Below are 24,301 nucleotides of genomic sequence, written 5' to 3'. Positions count from 1 at the left end.
TTTCATTTAATCAGAATTTGTAAATATTGATTTACAAGAAGCAGTATGTACACTGTTAACTTTAACTTTTCTTCCGTTTTCAAATCCTTATTCCGTTACAAAAATAATGCTGACAAGAGACCGAAACGTCAATTCGTTGTACGTTCGTTAATATGTGGGTTAGATTGAGTATACGAGGCCAGTGTGTCGGATGCGTTACTACCCTCGAATTTCTTCGTAGCTTGTGGGGCGCAGCACCTTCTTACAGCCCCTCGAGACACTGGCCAACGATTCGTCGGTGGTCTCCTCGGTGGCGCTTGTTTGCTTTCCCACCCCTTGTCTATAGGGTAGGAGCAATTATCATTCTACTTATTTCACTTTATAGATTTTACTTTCTTCATTTATTTATATTTTACTATATGTTATTGAAAAAAAAATAGTATAAAATTTTATTTACAAATATATGTCGAGTTATTAAATATTACACGAAAAAGATGTTCATGTATGCTCAATTAAAATTCATTTATTTAACAAAAATATTTATTACAATATTTTACATCTATTACCAGAAAATTTCAATTTTCTGGTAAAATGTTTAACAGCCATTCCTTAAAGGATTTTATTTCAGTCGCATCTAATTCGTGATCTACATTATTTAATGGCACAAATTGAACATTTACTCCAAATTCTTTTAAATTGTTGGAAGTTTCTTCTCCCCATTTTATTGGAACGAATGTATCAGCACTGCCATGGAATTGTAGAAGCGGTGTGTGTATTTTTGGACTCTCCTTCAAATGCTACATTATACATACAAATAAAAATAAGTATTAAATATCTTAATTTTAAATAAAAGGATTATCATCGCGTGTTTACCTTGTATACCATTGAATTTTTATTAATGAAACTAGACATGGCACAACAACCAGCCAAAGATGATATATATTTATATGATAAATATAATGATAGTGCTCCACCCATTGAAAAACCAGCAACAGCAATTCTATCATGTGGAATTCCATTAGATACTTCTTTATTAATTAACTCCTGTATAGTTTTACACATAGAATCCACTGATTCTACCATTTCAGGAGCATTGATAGATATGTTTGCACGATCAAACCATACATTGCTAAGCTGAAATGGTAATTACTTTACATAAATTACTGTTAATCTATATTTTTTGTATTGTTTCAAATTTACAGATGCAAGTAATACCGTTCCATTATTAGGTGTATAAGGTTGAGCAGGTGCAGTAGGATAAATAATTTTGATGTGTGGAAAATTTAGTTCTCCCTTGTTCAATATATCAATCCATTTTTTTATATCATCCCCAGAAGATCCTGTAATAGATATATAAAAATTATATGACAAGAAGTTATTTCAATCATATGAAATAATTTACCTGAACCATGAAAAAAAAATAATGTGCCACTATGTCTTCTAGTAGCTTTTACTACATTAATTGCAGTAATCTGATTCATTGCTTCCCCGTAAACTATTAAATAAAAGCAAATAAAAGTATAGATATAATTTTTATCCATATTGTTCTTAGCGATAAGCACTAACTACAGTTAAGCAAAATCGCAGTTACTGCGATAAGCAAAATGTCCAACCTTTACAAATTACAGTTCCTATATGAATATCGTCTCCTGGCTGTTATCTAAAGATGATTCCGAAGCATTAATATTCTTATGAAGAATAAAAGGTATATAAAATATCTAGATCTATTATAATTATTTATATCATTGTTCGTGATATTTGATAGTTTATGAAAAGTCATAGCGCAACTGGGTAATATAACCACATTTCTGCGCACGCATGTCTCGATTTTCATTCGACTTTCTTCGAGATGATTTGAAAACGCATGCCAGAGAGACAGTACGGCTGGGTTAAGTCACTAATGCTTGGTCGTGTTGACAGGGTATTGGTGTCGGCGTCAATGGATACGCCGGTGGTATTCTGCTAAAATTCTTATCGTGCTGTTCGACTAGTCGAGTTATGTTTAATGAATCGTAACGACCTGGCGGAACAATGCAGAGAAGTGGTAAGTCAGAAAATTTTATTCGGTATAGAAGAAAGATGGAAATTCGATGGTTCGTACGGACAACCATTTTGAGGGCGCCAAATTTTTGCGTCAATACACAGCGCCGTAACTGCCCGGTCAATACGGCAGCCGACCTAACCTACCAACTATTCTATGAAACAGTGTCGTTCGTTTTAATTTAATAAGTTAAATCGTTTGAACTCCATTTTTGGTTTATCTATATGCCCTTGAACAATCAGGCTTTCACGGGTCTTGTCATCTATCAATATATATATTATTCATGGAAAATTTCTGTCACTTTTTGTTTGTGTCGTATGCTTTGTATTATTCTTTTTTCATCCACGACCTGTCAAGTATGATTTCATGAAAACATTCTACGAAATTCGATACACCGTAACGTTTATCTACAGATCGTACGACAGCAAATGATTTCATGTTACTGCAAATAGTTAGATAAGGATATTGTGACAATGATTTAATCCTGATTTCGAGTATATATGTATAAGTAGATATTACGTTATCTGTTAAAGTTCAAACTACTTCCGGACTTTTTATTTTCTTAGGGAGGTCGACGATTTTCCATAATTTTACTATGACTTTTGTTGTACGATATCGTATACATGCCACTCGTACGGCGCAGCTTGAAAAGTTATGTTTCCTCTCGCTTAGCACCACCACTTATTCAGACGTATACAAGTGGCCTAAATAGCACGGTGTAAATTGTCATCACGAGTTAAACCGGAAAAAATCAGAACAAACATTTTTCGAGGGTTGATGTACAATTTCCATCCGTGCATACATTCAGTGCAAACATGAACATACATATGTATATATTATTCATCATTTTAATAACACGATGTTCTCAACCGGCTCGTTTTCTTTAGTCGTGTAATAGTAAACTATTATTCTACACGGGTCGGTGAAATCATATCTGTCACGTATACACTGATCTTACGAGTAACGCAATAACGAGTATCATCCTCCCCGATTGTCCTCTTTCCTACCAAAGAGGTGTGATCGTTTATTTTCTAACATCGTACAATTTAAAGATAGGAAAGATTAAAATATTTATCTCGATTCGCGTAAGTAGGTAAAACGATCGCGCAACGAGCGAAAAAGAAGAGAAAAGAAAGAAAATAATGGCCACTTGTTCGCTCTCGGCGCATTCCAAACTTGCTTTATCGTGCAATCATTTAACCTCCGAGCTAAACGTACAATTAAACGAACAGTTACATTGTACAATTTAAAAGTGTCTCAACTTTTCTTTGTCTCTGAATCGAATAATCGAACGCGTGTCTCTGTAGATAAAAACAATCGATACGTTCGAGCAATTTGAATCGAAACGATCGATAGCTCGATAGTACTGCATCGTCGAGTGCAATGAAACGAGATTTCATTCGATTCGAATTTTGAAAATTAGTACAGTTTCGCCTCATTGGGTAGCGATTGATTAGCAAAAAGGAATAATCATCGAGTAGAATAGAATTTCAGTGCGCGTCGCGTGACGTCCTGTAAGTTCGATGACTGATTGACGGGGCATGAGCCAGGGCATCTTAGAAACGATGCACAGGCCATAAAATAGAAAGAAGGAAAGAAAGGAAAAAAGAAAGAAAGAAAGGAAGAAAGAAAGAAAGGGGGAGGCAGAGGCCGTAGGTTTAACATTATAATTGTCTCGCGCTCAGAACAGTCGAGCACTTCTTCGTCGGCATGTGAAACACGCGGCAGGCTCGAGAGTCGATCGTGAACCGTGAGCGAGTCTCGTCAACATTTTAGTACACTTTCTGTATTCGACGTGTAAACCACGCCAAGTAATCGACCGATCGCCGATCGCTTCCCCGCACCAAAATTTTATCGCATTCCTCTCTTTCCTGCGATTCGTTCAGTTTTCTTCGTACGGTGGATACTCGAGTGCATTGTGCAGTTCTTCGGAGACGAGTGCGTCTGGAACTGACGTGGCAAACGAATGCAGGGTCGTTTGAAACCCATAACTGAAACGTGTATACCTACTGATTTGAAGGGTGAATTGGAGGATTTAATGAGTCGCAGAGCGTAACGCAATCTTTTAGTCTCGATGCCTGGGATCGTTGATCTAGTAAAAGTTTAGTCCGATCACTTTTTTCAAACTCGAACCTTCAAATTGGTGTAACACCCGTGCTATTTCGTGACACCTTTATGTCATGTTTTCACGTTGAAAATCGGTTAAGCGACATGCAACAACCTAACGAATCGATCGCGTATTCGATACGAACTCTGCTCGTTCAATGATTCGGCGAACGATCGAATAAATTGATAGCTCGAAAGGAAAAATAAAAACTCTTTTCCAAGGTATTCTCATGGAACTCATCATTTGATCGTCAAAGCTGGAATTTCCAGAGGTTTTCATTCCAGCCGGCTGGCCAGAAAACGCGATCAACGAACAGCCAGCCTCTTCTTCGTAATCCAATTTCAAGTTTTCCGTCGCTTTTGTTGCGCTGAGAAACCTTAGGAATCTTGGTTCTCTATCGCGGTCATCTCACCGGTACTCGATCTGTCGATTAAGGTGAAAAACATCCGATATACCGATACCTCTGCGGCTTATTATAATAACACCGATCGATCCGATCAATCACGATTCTACCTATTTTTCAAAATAATGCGAAAACTTGTAGATACACAGTATTTCATTTCGAAGGGACATCTAACGTTTTAACTTCGTTACCTTCAATTTCTTCTCTTAATCGATTGTAACTGTACTTAATTATAATTAACAATAATTAAAGTTTGAAAGGTGTAACCTTTCTTTTCAATTTCTTCTTAATTGAAGTATATCCAGCTTTCGTTATTTCAACTGGGTTACACGTGAATTTATAATAATCGAAAGATTATCAATTGATTTTTCTTCAACAGCCAATACTGTCGAAAAGCTTATTAATAGGCCTCCGGTAGATAAAGTGTTAATTGTTCTCGATTAGTCGAATAAATCTTTGGTGTCCCAACGAGTACGAAGGGAATTCAACGATACCTAAGATCCGACACAGGAATTTTCGCGGTTCTCTACTTTTTGCGATATCTATTTTCGGTCCTGGCTTTGCTCTCGTCTCGCGGTTCTCGCGATTCCAACGAACGTTCGACCAACCGAAGAAAAAGTTTGATAGCTTGATACCTAGTGTTCATGATCGAAATGGAAACGTCCACCGTGGTATTTATTCCACAGAATGCACGTAAGCGACCTCCTTAACATTTATTTATGAATACTCTTTCTCATCGTCTTTGATACCGTTCATTCGATTCATACATAATTTAATTTTTTTCGTTTGAGACGCGTTTTTTAATTGGATCGTTAACGTTTCATTATAATCAGATGGAACAATTGTGCTAACGTTCCAATTTGCCGAGGCGTTGATTAACATAATTAGAGAATCAACCTAATCGAATGACCTCGTTACCCAATAAGCTGTCCGTACGTAATAATAGTTTCCTCGTTATACCAATGGCTATGCTGTGTAATTATAATTTTCGGTGATTTTTTAACATCTCGGTTTAACACTAGAACCACCGACGTTTGATGCACGCTTATTTTTAAGCTGAAAAGGATGAAACATAATTTAATAATTCATTCGTTAGCTCGATAACAGCCAGCAAACATTTCAACAAAAATACCTCGATAAAATTTATAATTTAAAATAAGAAACTGAAAACCAGTGATTTTGATCCCTTCGGTAGTTCTAGTGTTAAATAAACTAAAACGAAATGTCTGATAGTGAAGTAACAAAAATTATCCCCTATCTTCCATCTGTATCCTTGCTCCTTTTTCTTATCTCCTTTAACCGTGTCCCAACCTTCTCTCGCCTCTCGTTCTTCTGTTTCCGGTTTTACGCGGATGTTGGACGACCGCATGTTCCACGATAAACGTTACTACCATAACGATGACGATGTCCGTTGCAACAACGCTGTCGGTGACTACGACGACGACGACAACGACGACGACGACGACGACGACGACGACGACGAGAACGTCACAACCACCACGGTCACTTCGGGCATCACGGCAGCGGTAAGTTTTCTGATAAGGCTAGTCACATTCCGATTGTCGTGTGACACGCGTGGAAGCGCGGCCCGTGTTCGCAATACTTAAATATATCGTGAACGTGCGTTGATTCGTCGCTTCGAAGGCATGTGGATCACCTTACACACAACCGACGCTTATTTTCTCATTTTCATTCCCTTCGTTGTGCCGTGATTTCGTTCGATCGGTAATTTCGACGGTAATTTCACCAGGAAATACGACGGAAACTCGTACCATCCTCCGGTGGGCGTACCACGGCTCCGCGACACCGGAACTACCGTTCTCTTCCGTTATCCTAAACGATATTTTTTACGTGATTTATTATATTTCATAAGTTCGTTAGAAATAACGCGGACGGAACTATCCACTTTTTAAAACAATTTATTATAACCACGAGTGTTTTCTAAGACAAGTGGAGGTGCTTCCGAGTATATTTTCTTTGATATCTCGAAGACGCCGCTATTTAATATATCAACATAGGACATTTGTACACCTACGTGATACACGACATTTTTCTCCTGCCTAATAGCGTTCGAAGAATAATTGCGATACTTGGATTAACGTTGAATGATACACGATGATTCATTTCGCATCGTAATCGATATTGTTGCCCGAGTGAAGTGTAAGAAACACACGAGGTGTACGGTTTAATAGCACAATCGATGCGATAAAATCCTTAGAATCAAGAGATTCGCGATAACGACCGATAACCGAGCGTAGTAGAAATTTTCGCACGATAAAGATCGACCCGTGTATCTGAACGTTTAACCATCTTTGTAATGAAAACAAATATTCGAAGAAGTTATTTTTCGTGATGGTCCCGTTGGACGATTAAACGTGATCCGATTAAATATCGATTGGAATTAGCGAGTGGAACGTGTACCGGTTCGTCTGTTTAAACGTCGATATCAATACTTTACGAAGCGGTAGCCGAAAACGTAACGGACGTCAAACGAGGTGGCGGGACTTGATCGATGATCGAGGATCGTGTCGCGAGTGCGAGTTCTGACCACTGGTGTGATTAATAAAATAAACGTAGGATCGTTAAAATGTCAACCCCGGCAGCGTCGCGACGTCGCCTGAACCCAGCGGTTCTTGCCAGATATAATAGCCAGCTGGCCAATTCCTCTCAACAGGTAGTTATGTTATCTAAATATATTTTTCTGCGTTCACTTTAATTCTCTAATAGAGAATACGTACTTGCTTCTGTTCAACTATGGGGTTAAATGTTGTACCGTGTCGTGTTGATTAATTATGATAAAAAGAAAAGTTCCGTCTAGTGTTCTGTGGCAAGAATGATCTACATCTTGTTGTGCAACTTCATTTTTTTTACGGTGTCAATGATCGCGTTCTCTTCCCCCTAGTGTCGTGCTTGGTATTCTATCGCGACACTAGGAAGTACGTAGCAGAATACTTGGAGTATCATTGTGGCCTTAATTGGACTCCGAGCTAATAAGAGCATCGAACTATTAAGCTTACGTGTATCGTTGTATTTGCAAACGCCACCTGCATTAACGCACATTCCATTTTGCCTGGAAAATCGCATCTTCTTGTCAAGAATGTTTCTGTTATTTTTTAATGCTGAAATTATGAAAGAAAGTAATGCGTAATTTAATTCGTGAAAAGTAAAATATTAATTAAAACGTGTATCTATTGTTCTTTTAATTTCAAAATATATTTCCGCGCATTATTCGAGGGAAAATTTTATATTAAACACGTAGCGCCACCACGGCTGATAATCATGTCTCGGTAGGTAAATAAAAGTAGTGACACTTAGCGGTTGTTTCGATTAGTATAAAAAGAAAAGACATTTTTAATGTTTTCCTTATCATGAAATTTATTTATTATACCAAAATGCCCGAAGAGAATTAAAAATCGTCTATATTATTTTACGTTTATTTCAAAAAGTTATTCCAGGACAAAGTTAACGATCAACTATAATAACAAAGCAGTTGCATTCGTACGTGCAGCACGCTGTAAGTACATATTCGTTTAAAATGTAGAGAAAAGTAGTTTTGAACAATACGATTCGTCGGCTTCGTTGAAACACTGACCGAACTGTATACCGAGAACAATATGTTCGCTCATCCGCCAAGATGCTCGTACGGCGGCTTCCGATTGGTCGACGCTATTCCGTGAAACACATGCGCAGATAAGAGAGGCAACCTCGTTGGTTATCCGTCGAGCACGAGCGGTAGCGTAGTAGATTTTCCCCCCACCCCTGGCGGTAGCTGCGCCAGGCGTGGTCGTTGGTTCGGGCACCGCAGTATATCCGAGTCGTCCGTAGGGTTCGCGTCGGTCCGTTGTCGGTTGTCAACCTTTGTTACCGAAGCTGTGTGTGCGTAGAAGTCGCGCGTGCGAGCGCGGGTGGATAGTGTGCGTGTTTGGCCAGAGGTCGTTTAACTTTTTTCCTCCATTGTTTTCTTTTCTATTAACTTGGCGATCGGCGGAACGAAGAATAACGTCGTGTTCAGTTTTTTCCTCCAGTTTCGTACAGAGGTCTAGTCGATAATGAAACAATGCAGAGAAAAGTGAGAGTGAACGTGGCCACGTTCGGCCGGTTTGCCGACAGCGTGAATCACCAACAGAACCGGCGTTCATGAGCCCACGCAGTGCTAACCGATGCACGATTTCTCTCTTTCTCTTCCCTCTTTTGCTCATTTTTCTTACCCTCTCTTCGTGATATATATCCCCTTCTTACACAAAAGTGCTGTTATACACACGGATACGGAAATTTTTTCCACGGACTCTGACAGATATATCGCATAAAGCGTAGTGAGTACTCATTGTTTTCTTCCGAGCAATTAATTCTTTAACGCGTGCATGTGCTTTTGCGCGAACGAAATTGTGCGTTCATTCGTAACGCTATCATCGGTGTCTATGACCGTGATATGGTTTCTGTTGATCCTGTGTAACGAAGGCGTTTCCAAGGGCAAATCATGGCTTTTGCGTACAAACCAAACAGCACCGTTGCGTCTCAAGAGATTTTAGTTTACGTGCTAAATCCATTGTTTTCGTATGCTTTCTTTTTTTATTGTATAGCTGTGATTGTTTCGTTCAAACAATCTGATCCTTGGTAATACTGCTTTTCGCGAGCAAAGCATTTAATTCTTTGAGTTTATTAACAGAATTCACCGTTACTTTCTGTAAAGTCGTACTAGTCGCATAAAGCTTTGTTCTTTCTTCGAAGCGTCTCGAGTTAATATCTCAAAGTTCGAATACAGAGCAACAGTTTCCTCGGGGTCGCAGAAACCGATAATCGAACCATAAAGGTAACTGCATGACATATTTTTCTCTGTTACAAACGAAAGAACGCCTTGTACGGTAGACACGCCCGTTCTTTTTTCTTACATCGAACCTCTTGTTTGCGTTCGCGTATTAATTACAACTGTTACGTTTACATGAATTATTTACGATCTATCGAAGAAAAAGCGCGTTGGATCGCTTTCGTTTACTACATTCATTAAACCTAACAACTACTTATTTGAAAAAAATAGAAAGGAAGAAAACATGATATGACAGTTGATTATCAATTTACTTGACGATAGACAGGATCAAGATACGTAGAAGCTGAAGGGAAGGGAAGAGAGGAGAAGAGAATTGGTGGCAAGGAAGAATCACGCGACATCGTGGAAATGTCGACTGAAAACCAAAACGGTTCCGCCGGCACACAGAGTAACGGCATAAAGACTTCGATCACCGTCTCCTCGTCCGCTAGGACCGTATCGAACAATTCGTCGTTTTTGTACAGCAGTAATTCGATGTTGAACCGTGAGAAACCGCGTCAAGTGCCACCACCAACATTGCCGAAATACACGTCCAGCTTTAACGCCGGTTCCAATGGCAGCGGCACGACCGACCGATTGAATAGAGATCGCGAAGTCGGAGGTAGTTACAGACTGGCAAGCCTCGATAGAATTGCCCTCAGGCAGAGGATACTGGACGGGGAAAAGGCGAACGGCGATGCTACGTCGGTAAGCCTGAGAATTTTTCCTTTTTCGCCGAGTGATTCATTAGGTTTAACGTAAATATCTGGTACGAATAAACAGGCAATTCCAATTTCTATGCGATACATTTAAAAATTATTTCTATCGATCTACTTAACCCGATACGTTTAACGAGCCCGGTCGTAGAACTTCTAACCTCAGGTGTCGTCGAGGAGCTTCCCGGTAAATCTAAAATCGATAATTCTATAAAAGCGACAAACGAATAAGGTTTAATTACGGGAAGATCGATGAACCGTAGTCTAAACTCGGATACTGTAACAACGAGAGAATTTATTATTTCTCGTTGTTCGAAGTAACATGATTTTTATTCCATGTAACCATCTTTCCATTTTCACCTTCCCCGTATCTCGTGACTCGGTAATTCAATCCTTACTCTCGAAGAATCAAATTTTATACTCGTGACACACTGGAGGTCGCTCGTCTCGACACTCGAGGAGCCCGCATAAAGAACCACGTGATCGTTCCGTTTACTTCGTTCTCGTGGCTCCGTGAGAAAGCTGCCGATGACTCACGAGGGGGATCGAGTCTGCTCCAATCATGGCGGTCCAGAAAAACAACAAATTCTAATCGGACCGATATCGTCTACTAATTACTCTTACGAAACGTACTCTTACATAAAAACTATACTATTAGATGTATCAATTAATTCGTTGCCTTTTCTTTATTTTAATTAAAGATTTATATTTAAAGAGCTATTTATTGAAATAATCTTTACTGTTACTATGTTGTCTTGTTACTTTTCAAATGTTCAAAACCGCGAGAAAATATTAATTAAGAAGGTGTAATACTAAAGGTACCGAATTAATTTGTACATCTAATAATTTAAAAACTTTATTCTTTATTATAGAGTATTGTCACATTAAACGCGTTGATTCAGTAATTGTATACATTTACTGGTGAATTTTATATGGGCATTTATTAGCGAAAGTGTCCTTTTAAATCTATGTTTTCGCGGATGAGAATCTCTGTCGTAAACACATGGTGAGTTCACCCTCTGTCAGTGCGTATGAAAGAATGAGAGAGGATTCGTTAGCGAGATGCACAGCAGAGAGCGATGGTGGAACATATGGCAGGGTTCTTATCTTCGTTTTCATGGGCTTTCGCGCGAGACTCAGCTTTTAATTCTCTCGTCAGCTCTCTTTTACGTCGAGTATACGCGACTTACGATTTTTCAAACCACCACAACCTTACGTTATTTTAGTTCTCAACAGTTGTTGTTTTCTGTTTTGAAGAATTCAGTTTTCTGCTCGGAACGAAGGGAACGTACGGTGATCGTACGAATTTGAGAATCACTGAGAGTGCACATGGTCACCCCCCGTATATATAGTATGTTTCGTCGAAAAGCATGCCTCGTGCAACTACGGGGTGGTTCCGTTCGAGGGTCCTACCCTCGTTATAGATAGAAAAATACACAGCAATCCGTGACTCACCGAATAACCAAGAGATACATATTCGAACAGGGTTTTAATCGAACGCGTCACCCTTATCGTTCGACTTTAAACGATCGTTCTGTGAAGCGTACGCTTTTTAGATACTCGTCGCTTAAGTTTCGATGTTATCAAATAGATAATCTTTTTTCTTTTCATTCAACTCATTATGATGATAATTTTCGATATATTTCTCATTCGTCGGTCAAATACAAAGTATTCGACTCTGGTTTCAAGAAAAACGAACGAGTTACTGCGGCTGCATTCGATAAAATTGAAATTTATGACTTCCGCGAGCACGACCGATCTTAAATGAAATCACTGTTCTGTCTTTGATCAATGCGACTCGTTGAAGAAGTTTTATCGAACTTGTTATTTTCTACCTCAGAATATGAACCGAATAGCGAGTTGCTTATTTCGAGGCAATACTGTAATATTTCATAACGAACACTGTTTGAAGTTTAAAATTCTTGAATTTCGGCTGACCAAGATGTAGATGTTGGCTGGGTTCGTTGAAAGAATGAAACTGGTAGAGATCGAGCATGGTCATTACTCGATTTTTATTCAATGAACACCTGGTGGAACGGGTTTAGGTTTCGTTAAAGAAACACGAGGACGAACCTTAGCGTGTAAATGCATACGAATGACCCTGGTGCGATTCCGTGGAACTGAAGGGGATAACCCGCCCACCCAACGCAACAAAGTACCCTTTCAGAAAAGCAGGCCGCGTCCCACTTTTTTCACCCTGTTTTTTTCCAAACAACATTCGCGTTCCACCGGTCTGTGGTGTTTTCTACCCCTTCAGCCAAATACGTGGTATGTGTGTACATAACTGCTTAAAAAGCGTTTCAACCTACTCGTATGCCGTTTTACAATAGCAACGAGCGGCAACTTGAATGAAACGAACGAAAGGGGAAAGATGGAGATACGGGGAGGGGGAGAAAAACTCCGGAAAAATATGATCGGTTATAACCATTCAATTTTTTGCTCGAATCGTCAGGATACTCGATTTCGCTGCTTGACTCGTTTAGAGCGTTCGACTCCTGGGTAGTCGGCGTTAATTGAAGATAATTAACCGAGACGTTGTGCTGGCACGTGCGAGACACAGCGTCTTGATGGTAGAATTTCACTAAGGCGTTTCGCCCTTACGAAACAACCTTAATTACGAAGATGTGTCCGGGTCGAGGACACGCGAACACGATCCTCTGCAAGATGCAGCCTTTACCGAGGCGAGTTTCGCGCGAATTGGGTTACGCGTCGAGTCGCTGTTCGAAGAACAACGATGTTTTCACATTTGTTTCAAGCAATAAAACGATATTTTTCATTTTCTTTCAACTAACGGCTGAAACCGTCTGAACAATCGAAGAGAATTAACGTTTCATATTTTAACCCTTTCGTGCACGAATTTTTGTAGGTAAACAATCTTTTTTAATTTTACTTGTATAAGGGATTTTTGGAGTCGCTGATTACGAATTTGAAATCAGATTTTCAAAATTCAAAGTGGCAGATTATATAGAAAATATCGGTAATGCTGTGAAAATTTTGAGTATAAAAATATTTTAGAGCTAAAAAGCGTAAGAGCGAAAGGTGATACATATATGTGTCTCCTTGCAGGAAAGGGTTAATACGAATAAATGGGAATATTCCGCGATAACATACATTTTATATGTTGGATCGAAACGCATGGGAGTTGAAGGAACTCCCGAAAGATTCATTAGAACTACAGTACAGGGGAAAAGATCAATAGATGGAAGTGCCAGGGTCATTTCCAGTTCAGCTTCGTATTTTTATTCGATAGAATAATCCTGTTACTATCAGACACGAGTAAAAATATGATTGTTACCATTGAAATCGGCGATGCGTGTAATTAGCGAGTGTTCTTTATCAGTAAGACGGGAATTGTCCAAGTTGTTAAAAGTTGAAGATCGTAAATTTTAATGTCACGCGTATGTACACAGTGTCGCGTGTAATTACCACTTTTATTGTTACCACTTTTACCTTGCCTTACCTTCTGTGCCCCAGATTTATAGCGTTATGCGCCGACTCTACGTTATAGAGTATACGGCGCCTGCCGTTTAATTCGCGGTGAATTCTTAGCGTACGATGAATTCTAAATTACCTCTGCCTCGGTATTGAAGTTCACGCGAAACCAGTTGCGACAGCTGTGGAACGGCTGTCGTTGCCACAGATACATAAATTCCCGTCGGTCGCTTTTAAATTTCCTAGTTGAATCGATCCTACCCTTTTGGCGAGTTCTTGATGCACGTTTATCGTGGCGTCGAATAAATTTTCATTCCTCTCGTCGTCGTGGAAACGGCAAGTTTTTCTTCCCCTCCACCTATTACACGACTTTCAATTAGTTCGTTATTTTCCCTTGGTTGTTAATTAAATTTTACCCTCTACACTGTCGTACGTTATCCCTTTCGATGAAATTACTATTGGATTTCATTGCTGCCAGTTGTATCTTCGTTCGTTAAAGAATACTTTCTTTCGTGGATTGTTAGCAAAACAGCAGCTTTAAAATAGATCAAAGTCGAGTCTGCCACGTGGTAGACGGTTTAAGTAGTTATTTATGTTCTTTTCGCGTACAATGTACACACCTCGAAAGTTTCATTCCCTGGAGAAGTATATTTCGTTCTCGCCAACCCCTTTTTCGCGGTCTTTAATTATTTTTTAAGCTTACGTGATTTTCATTTACGTTCTTTGTGTCATTTTAAATGACATCATTTATAAATAGGCTGAAATTAATCGCGGTTACACGGAAGGATGATGACAAATTTATACCGTATCTAATCTGTCTTATACATATTATGTACGCGTTACAACATTCGTTGTTGCATACCAACGACGCTAATGGAATCGTTGAGTCGATCATAAGGCCGGGATTTTTTCACGCGAACGCATTATCGAATACGTTACGCATAGAGCTCTAGCACGGAGAGTGCTAGTGTCTCTTTTGTCTCGTTTACGAATGCGTGACGTGCATGAAGCTTTTAGAATACAATGCCGTATCGGTATAATAGAAACATTCTTCTCTTCTTGTGACTTAAGACTCGAGACTTGAGTCCATGCTCCGAGAAAAACGGCTTACGAGCTTCGAACCCTCGGAAAGAGACGTAAAATTATTAATATTTTTAAAATTATTAACATTTTAAACAATGTAATAATATTCTGCTCTACCGAAGTTAAAAATGTCAATTATCCCGAATTGATTAGTAATATTGATTAGAATATGAAATAGATTAAAATCTATTGAAATATTGTAAAAATTATTTTATGATCGATATAAATATTAATAATCCCAGATTGATTAGAATATAAAATAGATTAAAGGTTAAGCAGCTGATAACTTGTTACGCATGTTATGGGGCCTGTACTTGATGCAGAAGCGACATACTGCATTTTATCAACAAATTATGCAGCTGTTTCTGATAACCGGCAATCGACTATCTCTCTGTTTAAACAAACTTCGGCGCAAGGTCCTTTGCCCCGCTCACCTGTGCCGAATAATCAGGAAAGAACTAGGCGATCGATATCGCGCACTCGAATTCCGAGTTCTTTTCTATGAACCAGCGGTTTTTTTTTATTCCGGGGGAAAAATAACGCCAGTTTTTCCCCTGGGAAATCAACGGAATAGTTGGAATATTATCGTGTTCCGGGATACGATCTCTCCTAGCTCCTTTTAATAACGTTCGAACTCTAGCGATATTAATCTCGTCATCGAAATTAATGATAATTCGAATAAATTATCTGTAATGCTTCTAACCATTTTAAATAGTTAGTTAACATGTGTCTTAACACGGTGAACATCTGTTTCAGAGAAAAATCGTTAGCGTCGGTTGATTTAATGCCGTTCTTCTACTATCTGCACCTTTGTAAAAGAATACGACAGGTGTTCTGTGATCGCGGAAGCCATCTGCACTCCCATTCAGACGGCCTTTAAGGTTTCATTGCGTCTACGATATCAGTTCTCGGCTTTGCATTTTCAATGGAATCTCAGGAGAGGAAAGAACGAAATGGAAATGGTCGCTGTGCGCGCGTACAATTAATTCGAGCAACGCTTAATTATCGTTTTAGCGCGATGATTATTATGTTTGTATCTCTTTTTTTTTATTTAACTTGGATTTGTTCTTCGGTTTTAGTTCCTTCTTTCTCTCATTTTTGTACCGTATTTTTCTCCGCTGTTACGTGTCGCGGTAACTTCTTCCATATACACGCGAAGATCTGTATTACAAATTACGAGATTCGAAAAAATGCGATTCAACCGCAGCAACCGCTAAAAATAACGTCGACGGATATTCGAAACTTCTGCGGAGGATCGTTCTGGAGTCTCGCGTTTACTACAGGCGTACAGGATAAATAATTGTCGTCTTGTGCAACGAGCACCAGATCTTTTCCGTCCTCTCTCATACTCCGTACTTGTAGTATTTAAAGCTGAAAAGCTATGAAAGTTGCGTTTAAAAAGTTTCACGGCGTTTACCCTCTTTGTTGTTACAATATATTCCGGGGATAAATCAAAAGGTTGTATGTAAAACTAAGGGATAAATCTGATAAAATGCAATTCCCCTCGAGGATAAGCTGCTTTCAGCTGACGATGCATGCTAGTTAGAAATTTAAGTGCAAAAGACAACTCACTCGAGGTGATCTCGTCTCAGCGATGCTGCTCGCTCATTATAAAGCGCTTTTTTCCGCTCGAAAATTTCTTTCATAGGTATAACGACACATCTATATATGTATATTCAAGTAAAAATCAGGGCATTAGTAGTATTGTGAAATTTTAACTTGTTCGCTATTATGTTATTAACCCTTTCGCTACTAACGGTGACTATAGTCAACCAACGTTTTTAACTTTGCTAGAGCAGAATATTATTACATTGTTATTTCTATAGTTGCCAATTTCTATTTTATTTTATATTACGAGATTATTATTTTGTTATTTTTATTTTTTAACTGCGTATGCGTTAGACAGCGGATTCGCGAGCATGTCCGCCTAAGCGAAAAGGTTAATAACATATTAACAACGTGCACGATCCGAAGTCGAATTGGAGCATACTTCAATAGTTTTCACAATAATCATGGAATAATCGATTCGGTCGATTCCCCTAGAAAGGAGTACAAACCGTTTCTTTCTCCCCTTTCGAGTCCTTTTGTTCCGAACCTCTTCAGTACGAGTGGCTTTTGGCTTTTATACAGCCTCTGAAATTCTCGTATAAAAGGCAGTTGGTAAACTCTTAATTAATGGCAAACTTATGTACAAACTTCTCAACGTTGTCCTGAGACCCAGGATATCATTAGTCCTTTCGTACAATACTATTTAACTGCCCCCCCCCCCCCCCCCCCCCTAGTTGCAAAATTTCATCTTCGGGTTTGCCAGATTTTCGATTTCGGTTTACTCGAAAGTTCATCATCCTCGTTAATGTACATAACAGAGGAAAGAGGCAGAGTAGCATGTTGGAAGATTCTTACATGCCGAGAGGCTTCTTTGATTTTCCATTGTTCCGTGTTTCTAGCCAAGGAGGAGTCTGAAGGTTTTATGAGAGGAAGTCAGTCGCACGGGTAAATTGTCACGATGCGTCCACCGTATATACCTCTTCCTTTTAGATCTCTCAAGGGACTTCGAAACGAGGCTGTGTCTCGCTGTGCAATCTTACGTGCACTGGACCGGTTTCTGTTCCACGATGCTGAACTCGGTTCGACCGAGTCTCTTTGCTTCTCGGATTCTCCCGATACAACCTATGCGCTCTTTGTTGGATTGTACCGTAAATAAAAGACGGTTTCCATAATCAACGTTCCCACGAAATTTTTTTTCTTCTTCAAAATCATTCTCTCGGTTATATCCAACGTATACCAAACTAGTTTGACCATTCCGTATATTTTTAGCTTCCACCAAATACCCGCGTCTGATATTTTCTTTCCACCGTGTTTGATATTTTCTTGTTTGCTTTGTGGATTTTATAGAGTAACCCTACAAAGCTTGCAGGGTTTCTGCTTTCAGTTTATCGAGTCGAGAAACCTAGAGTTAACTTCTAACGAATTTTCTCTCTCTCTCTCTCTTTCACTCGTGTACCTTTTCCCTCGTACTTTCCAAAAAAGTACACTTCAAACCACGGATAATATATAGGTAGTTCATTTTTAGCTGGGTGCAGCGTACGGTTGCGTACAGTTTCATCTTGTCGTTGACACCGGGTACGTGTAAAACACCTTTAAAGTGCAATCGTTCGTTCGTTGACTCTGCGCCGCTTCTGTAAGCAAAGCATTTCAACCGAAACTGTTTCCGCGCGACACTTTCGAGGTTAGAAAGCTTCTCTCGCGACGCGCTTGGTAAATCGAGAAACTGCGAGCTCCTTTAACGAGCAACCTATGTTACGCGATATTACGCGACGCGTGTAAACGACACGAACGTGTAAATATGTAAGCGCATATCGATCGATTGGTAATAGGAAATGAAACTCGATATAGAAAATCTCTGGCCTGTTGTACGTTTCCGCCTTGACCTTACGCGTGTATCATCGCTCCCTAATGAGATCGAACCAGCTATTCAATTTATATTCAACGCCACAATGACCACGATACCATTGGATTGTAACGGAATACCGTAGCGCATTATGATTCTCTGTACGTGTTCTTTCGCTATGTTCAGACATTAAACCGTGGACTAGAAAATTTTTTTCTTCCCCCTTTAATTATTTTTTCCCTTTTTTTTTTTTTTTTGAAGTCGTCTAGCTACCAGAGTGCCTCTCTTTGACGCCGCGGAATACGGCAAGATCGTAAAAAGCTTCGCGCTTCAAACGAAAACTCTTACGAACGCGTTCTTTTCAATACCGTTCGCGAAACTCCGCTAGACGAAATGTAACAATTCTTTTTTTTTTCGTAAGCGAGTGTTTTTTACATGATTTAACGTGATATTGAGATTAATAGTCTGAAAATAGGGATAAAATCTTGTACTCGAAACTACAAAAGGAAGTGTAGGGAAAGAAATGCCCCAACGCTCTCCCAAGTATCTCCCTAGATCTCTGTAAGTTCCCCCAGGGTTCTTCGAATAGCAAAGGCAAATGGCGGGTTACTCCTCCTTTGGTCCATCTGTTGCTAATCCCATATTTCATGTAGGTTATGTTCTTCGAGTTGTCAACGATACCGTGAACTGTATTTACTAGTTTGGACAGCGACCACTTCCGACCGGAAGTTCATAAGACACTGCGCCATTCGAAGCTGACCATAGCCCGTTGCCGGTGTTATATGTAAAAGCATATCGATCGTAAGGAAAGCAAACCGTTGCTCCGCGATGCGGCGTTATCTTTTACCTTCCTTGTATTTCTATACGTGTTTATTCACCTCTTCAGGCTACACGTTTCTCATAGGTACAAAATAAAAAGTACACGACAATCACTGCAGTTGCGTTAAAACGGGTACCTTTTGCTATTTACGATTCAATTAAAAACAAAAGGAGGCCAATGGGGTAAAGAAAGAGAAGATCGGATCGATTGCATTTACATATCTGCAGCACAGATCTAGGGATATTTTTGCACGCTAAACGGTTAGTTATTGACATGGATTGAATATTTCTCGCTGGTTCAGCGGGATAATACGTTAGAGAATTTTCTCGTTCCCGAACCAGAGGATATTTTCCGACACGTACTTATCCATAACGGCATTCAGGTGGAAATTTCTGATGTTGCAAATTATAATCATCTCAGTGATTTAACCCTATTGGCGCGGCGACGATATCGGTTCATTTTTTCTTTTCTTTTCTTTTTTTTTTTTCGACATTACGTTGACAAAAATTATACAACATATATACATATACGTGTGTTATTTTCAGATACAGGCGAAGCGCGAGCTGTTCTTCAAAGGCGACAATACTGGAATAATATCATCGCCGTCTGTACCGTCGGTACCACCGCCTCAACCACCGTCACAGGTTCCACCGTCGGTGAGCACGTCATCAACGACAGCCACGACGACCACGACTCTCGCCTCGCCTAATACAGCACCGCCAGCCTCTTCGACCGTGTACACCAGTGTCACATCAACGGCGCCTACCTCGAAGCCACGATTATATCCGTCCACGGGGATTTTGAATCAAAACGATGCATCGGAGGACAGCAATAAACGGGAGTCGAACAGGAGCGATAACAACAAAGAGGCTACTGTCCTCCATCATCCACGATCAACGCCATTGACTAAACCAAAAGAACTCGATGGATACGTAGGATTCGCGAATCTACCAAATCAAGTCTATAGAAAGGCCGTTAAGAAGGGCTTTGATTTTACTCTAATGGTCGTCGGTTAGTTTAGTTTCATCGCTCTTCGCTACTCTATTCCAACTGCTTTACCGTTCAAATTCGTGTTCACTTTACCGTTCTTTGTTCAAAATCAATTGACCGCTCAGGGCTACTTCTCCCCCGCTATAAAGATAACAGATAAACTGACATAGTAGTTAAATGGGTTATGGCAGAGGGTTTTGTTCCTCGTTGGCCTCGAGCGATCAATTGATTTAGAACAGGTTACATTCAATTTATCTAGTTTCTATTCCCTCTTAATATTTGATAGTTGCTTCCTAGTGGTTTTTTTATTCTGATTTCCCTAAATACACAAAAGTAGATTAATGTCCGTCATAGTGAACAGAGAAACGGTACTCTATTCACCCTGAAACGAATTTATTTTCGCAAATGGGGCATAAAAAATGCATGCCACGACCTTTTATGTCTCCCTTTATTAACGTCCATTGTGCAAATGAACGTACAATAGGCGTTTGTCCTGTTCTCCAGATCGAGAGACAAAGAGATTCGTTTCTTTGCTTGATATTTCAATTTCCTCAAGGATATTGCCTTATAAACTTCCATCTGCTTAACACGTGCACAACGCTCTTTCACTCGACTGGACTAGGGTTGTTTTCAAGTAGCAGCGGTTGTCATTTTTCCCTTGTTCTCGATAAATTTAATATTACTCAGTTTTGAACATTAACGTATTGTATAATCGTTGATCGATGATTATTCTGTAATAAGAAAAGTTCAATCGGTATGGAAAACTGTCGGCGACATACTGCATGGTCGAAATGAAAGCTTGAAATTCAAAAGTACAGAAGGGGTGATACTATTATTAGTACTGGTATAAACAGAGTCATTTGTCCGTAAATAGAGCAATTGAAACGCTTGTCCTTGAGAGTGAAAAGGCGCGGCACTTTAGCCAGTTCAAGGTACCCGAACCAAAAGGTCAGGGTACTGTTTGGTATTTGGTAGTTCCTCGGTAAAGACGCGCAGCTAAGCCTGAAAACTTCTATTAATCTTCTTTAACTGTTCGCTTCTTAATTATCAATGTATTCATTCTCTTCTATTTTATGTGTTTGTTTAGGTGAGTCAGGATTAGGAAAATCAACTTTAATCAATTCAATGTTCCTCTCCGATATATACAGTGCCGAGTATCCTGGTCCTAGTCTTAGGGTTAAAAAAACCGTAGCCGTAGAGACTAGCAAAGTATTATTGAAAGAGAACGGCGTCAATCTGACGTTGACGGTCGTTGATACACCTGGATTCGGTGATGCAGTTGACAACAGCAATTGGTAATTTATTCGTTATACTTTCTCAGGATTATTATAATCTATTATACACCGTATACATATTTTAATTAGACGAGTGTCTTTCTTTTAGCTGGGTACCAGTGATCGAGTATATCGAATCAAAATACGAGGAGTTCCTTAACGCCGAGTCTCGTGTAGTAAGACGGCAGATCTCAGACAGTCGAGTACACTGTTGTCTCTACTTCGTTGCACCCTCGGGCCATGGTTTGAAACCGTTGGACGTCGAGTTCATGCAGCGTCTTCATGACAAAGTAAACATCATACCCGTAATCGCGAAGGCTGACACAATGACGCCAGACGAATGTGCTCATTTTAAAAAACAGGTACATATTCATAAGTTACAACGTAAAAAATGATCGATAAGAAGGATACAATATGATGCTACATGTCTCTGGACTATTTTCTTTATAGATACTGAATGAGATAGCGCAACATAAGATTGAAATTTACAAATTCCCAGAAGCGAAAGATGAAGAGGAAAATAATTTGCATAAAGTTCTTAGAGATAGAGTACCGTTTGCGGTGGTGGGCGCAAATACCGTGGTCGAACAAGATGGAAGGAAAGTACGTGGAAGAAAATATCCATGGGGCATCGCTGAAGGTGCGGATTTCTTATAATTCGATAATCTGATATCACTTTAGGTATTGATTCTTGTGTCAAATTTTGGAGGAAATCAATGTTTTCTTTTATTTTCAATTGTTTAGTGGAGAATTTGGAACATTGCGATTTCATAGCCCTACGAAATATGGTGATTAGAACGCATTTGCAAGATTTGAAAGACGTTACAAATAATGTACATTATGAGAATTTCCGATGTCGCACATTGGCGGGCGTTGGAGTAGATGGAAAGCCAACAAAAGTTTCCAATAAGTAAGTGTATTTTGTTAGTTAAATACAAAAAAAAAAAACATATACCTTAATTGTCTCTATGTAAGACTATTAAAAAATGAGTATTTTATTAATTTCAAGTTAGGAATCAAAACTAAGAGACAAAACGACCTAATGTACTACAATACATAAACGTCCCATAAAGCAGGAAAATTATATCGATTTTCTTTTCCATTTTTCTTTTTTTCTTCAATGCAAATATAAATGCTTGTAGATTACTTATTTATTTTCATTATAAAAAATGTTAAAAAAGCTTGTGCATGCAAACTATTAAAGGTAAAGATTACCTTTTATAGGTCATATTTTAAAACTAAATAAAATCAGCAAAGTTGTTAAGACGTGTTATAGTTTAAATTAATACTAGTATAGAAGCAAAAGTGATTCTGAAAATACAATTTTTTAATAGTACATTCTTAACTTGAATTTTAATGCTAATTTCTTATTGGTTAGTTTGTGCCCCCCAGGAGTGATGAACAGTTTCATGACGGTGTGGTAAGTCTTTTAATAAGGCCGGGATCGTGTAAATATAGTTTTGTGTGCACAAGCCTTGTTCAGTTTCTATTTACTGAGCATTAGTTTTAGATGCATTTCTGGTTTTCTTTTTTTAGTTAAAAGGGGGGTTCACTTCGCTAGTAAATCAAACATACTTAAACTATTCAAATTCAGTAGGATACACAAAGACAACAATATAGTAATTTAATTTGAGTAGGAAAAGCATTACACTGTATAATCTAAGTATATTAATCGCCTAACATTTGTTTAAGTATTAATAGTGAACCCTCTGACAATCTTCTAATTGAATATTTCGTTTGTGTAAGTAGATTGCATTACATTTTTTGAAAAATATTTTTGCTAATTGTTTTAGTATTATTAGATACTTTATATAAATCTGCTTGCTTTTAGTATACACTTCATACTAATGTCTCTCTCATTGAATATTTCTCCCACTGTTAGCCTCAACAATATATTATTTCCCTATTAAATCCACAGTCAGAATAAAAATTGTATTTTCATTTTAGAATTATCCATATATGTAAATAGAGCACCCCTCCAAAAACGCAGTGTAAAATGTAGTAACAAAAATTTGTACAAGGTGTTTATCTTTGCGTATTGTGATTATTTAGATTCTGAAACAATTTTTACGTATTTTATAGGAATCCGCTGGCTCAGTTAGAAGAAGAGAAGAGAGAACATGATAATAAAATGAAGAAAATGGAAATCGATATGGAACAAGTATTTGAAATGAAAGTCAGAGAAAAGAAACAAAAGCTTAAAGATTCGGAAGCAGACGTGAGCACCATTGCTATGCGTAGATATGAATTTACTTAAGTGTAGAAATTGTTTTAATAGAAAATAAACTTTGTTTATAGTTGCAAAGAAGGCATGAACAGATGCGGCGTTCTTTGGAGCAGCAGGTGCGTGAATTAGAAGATAAGAGGCGAGCGTTTGAAGCTGAAAAGTTGGCATGGGAACAACAGACTGGACACAGTATCGAAGAATTACGTAGGCGCAGTCTAGAAGCGAATTCAAAAGAGTAAGTATCATTTAAGTAATAAAAGATCTGTTTTTCATTGTTTATATCTTATAATTATGGTTTTATACATTTCTCTTTATGTAAAAGGATATACACATATATATATATACATATATATCAAAAAATAAAACTGCTTCTTGCACGATTAGAAAGGTATTTTAAAAATTTAAGGATTTAAGGAAATAGACGTATTGCTTCAATAAACTGTATATAGATTAATTTGTTATTTATTTGTTACAAATAATTTCAAAATGCTTAAATCCTTGCTTTAAAAAATCGTTTTAGCTAAAGAAGCGCGATAAAGGCGTTTGTACTTCAGCTTATAACATAATTGTATTTTATTACAATTTAATGCTACTAATATTTTGATGATCATTAAGTAGTACAAGTTTTGAAAAATGAAACAAAATTGCGTAGAAGCTGTTTCATGTAGTTTAGTCTAATAGCAGGAAATTACTAATAATTATTAATAAGCATGTTCAGCGTAATTATTCTTCTGAACTTAATTGACGTTAATTCAACATTTATTCGTTTAATATTAATTCAGTGTGATTCAGTAAACAATATGATAATTTCATCTTATTTAAAGTTAATTAATTAACAGTTTTATTTTTTTTTCTCCTAAAACACGACCCCGAATCTGTATACAAATGTAATGTTCTAAAATATTGCTGCTGTATCATTTGAATTTTCGTTACGAATGTATTTCTATATCTCTCGTTTCATTTTAAATGATCATTCAGGGCATTTAAATACTTTAGATATTATGTCATTTTTGTTCAATGTGCACCACATTTAC

At 38.4% G+C, this 24,301-nt stretch overlaps 2 protein-coding genes across 12 annotated transcripts in view; one reads left to right on the top strand and one right to left on the bottom strand.

Moving 5' to 3' along the window:
* pnut (septin 7-like protein pnut) overlaps positions 1 to 24,301 on the top strand; it is a 31,039-nt gene that overhangs the window by 1,023 nt on the left and 5,715 nt on the right. The window contains exons 2-11 of one of the 11 annotated variants that reach the window (XM_076691243.1): positions 1,608 to 1,684; positions 1,900 to 2,023; positions 19,322 to 19,787; positions 20,854 to 21,061; positions 21,150 to 21,402; positions 21,491 to 21,680; positions 21,785 to 21,950; positions 22,419 to 22,460; positions 23,123 to 23,258; positions 23,339 to 23,502. In XM_076691243.1, the coding sequence (XP_076547358.1) occupies positions 1,985 to 2,023; positions 19,322 to 19,787; positions 20,854 to 21,061; positions 21,150 to 21,402; positions 21,491 to 21,680; positions 21,785 to 21,950; positions 22,419 to 22,460; positions 23,123 to 23,258; positions 23,339 to 23,502 (1,664 nt within the window). In that variant the 5' untranslated portion in view covers positions 1,608 to 1,684; positions 1,900 to 1,984. The other 10 variants (XM_034321635.2, XM_034321643.2, XM_034321647.2 and 7 more) reach the window with 10 other exon arrangements.
* On the bottom strand, positions 483 to 1,468 carry LOC117602995 (lysophospholipase-like protein 1). Its single transcript, XM_034321663.2, has 4 exons — positions 1,382 to 1,468; positions 1,195 to 1,319; positions 853 to 1,113; positions 483 to 776 (listed from the first exon to the last, which is right to left on the bottom strand). The coding sequence occupies exons 1-4, from the start codon at positions 1,458 to 1,460 to the stop codon at positions 555 to 557; spliced, it is 687 nt and encodes a 228-aa protein (XP_034177554.2). The 5' UTR covers positions 1,461 to 1,468; the 3' UTR covers positions 483 to 554.

The sequence above is a fragment of the Osmia lignaria genome, chromosome 12, assembly GCF_051020975.1.
Source record: "Osmia lignaria lignaria isolate PbOS001 chromosome 12, iyOsmLign1, whole genome shotgun sequence".
Classification (NCBI taxonomy): Eukaryota; Metazoa; Arthropoda; class Insecta; order Hymenoptera; family Megachilidae; genus Osmia; species Osmia lignaria.
The sequence above is the reverse complement of the archived record's forward strand: the minus strand, read 5'-3'. Positions and strand labels throughout refer to the sequence as shown.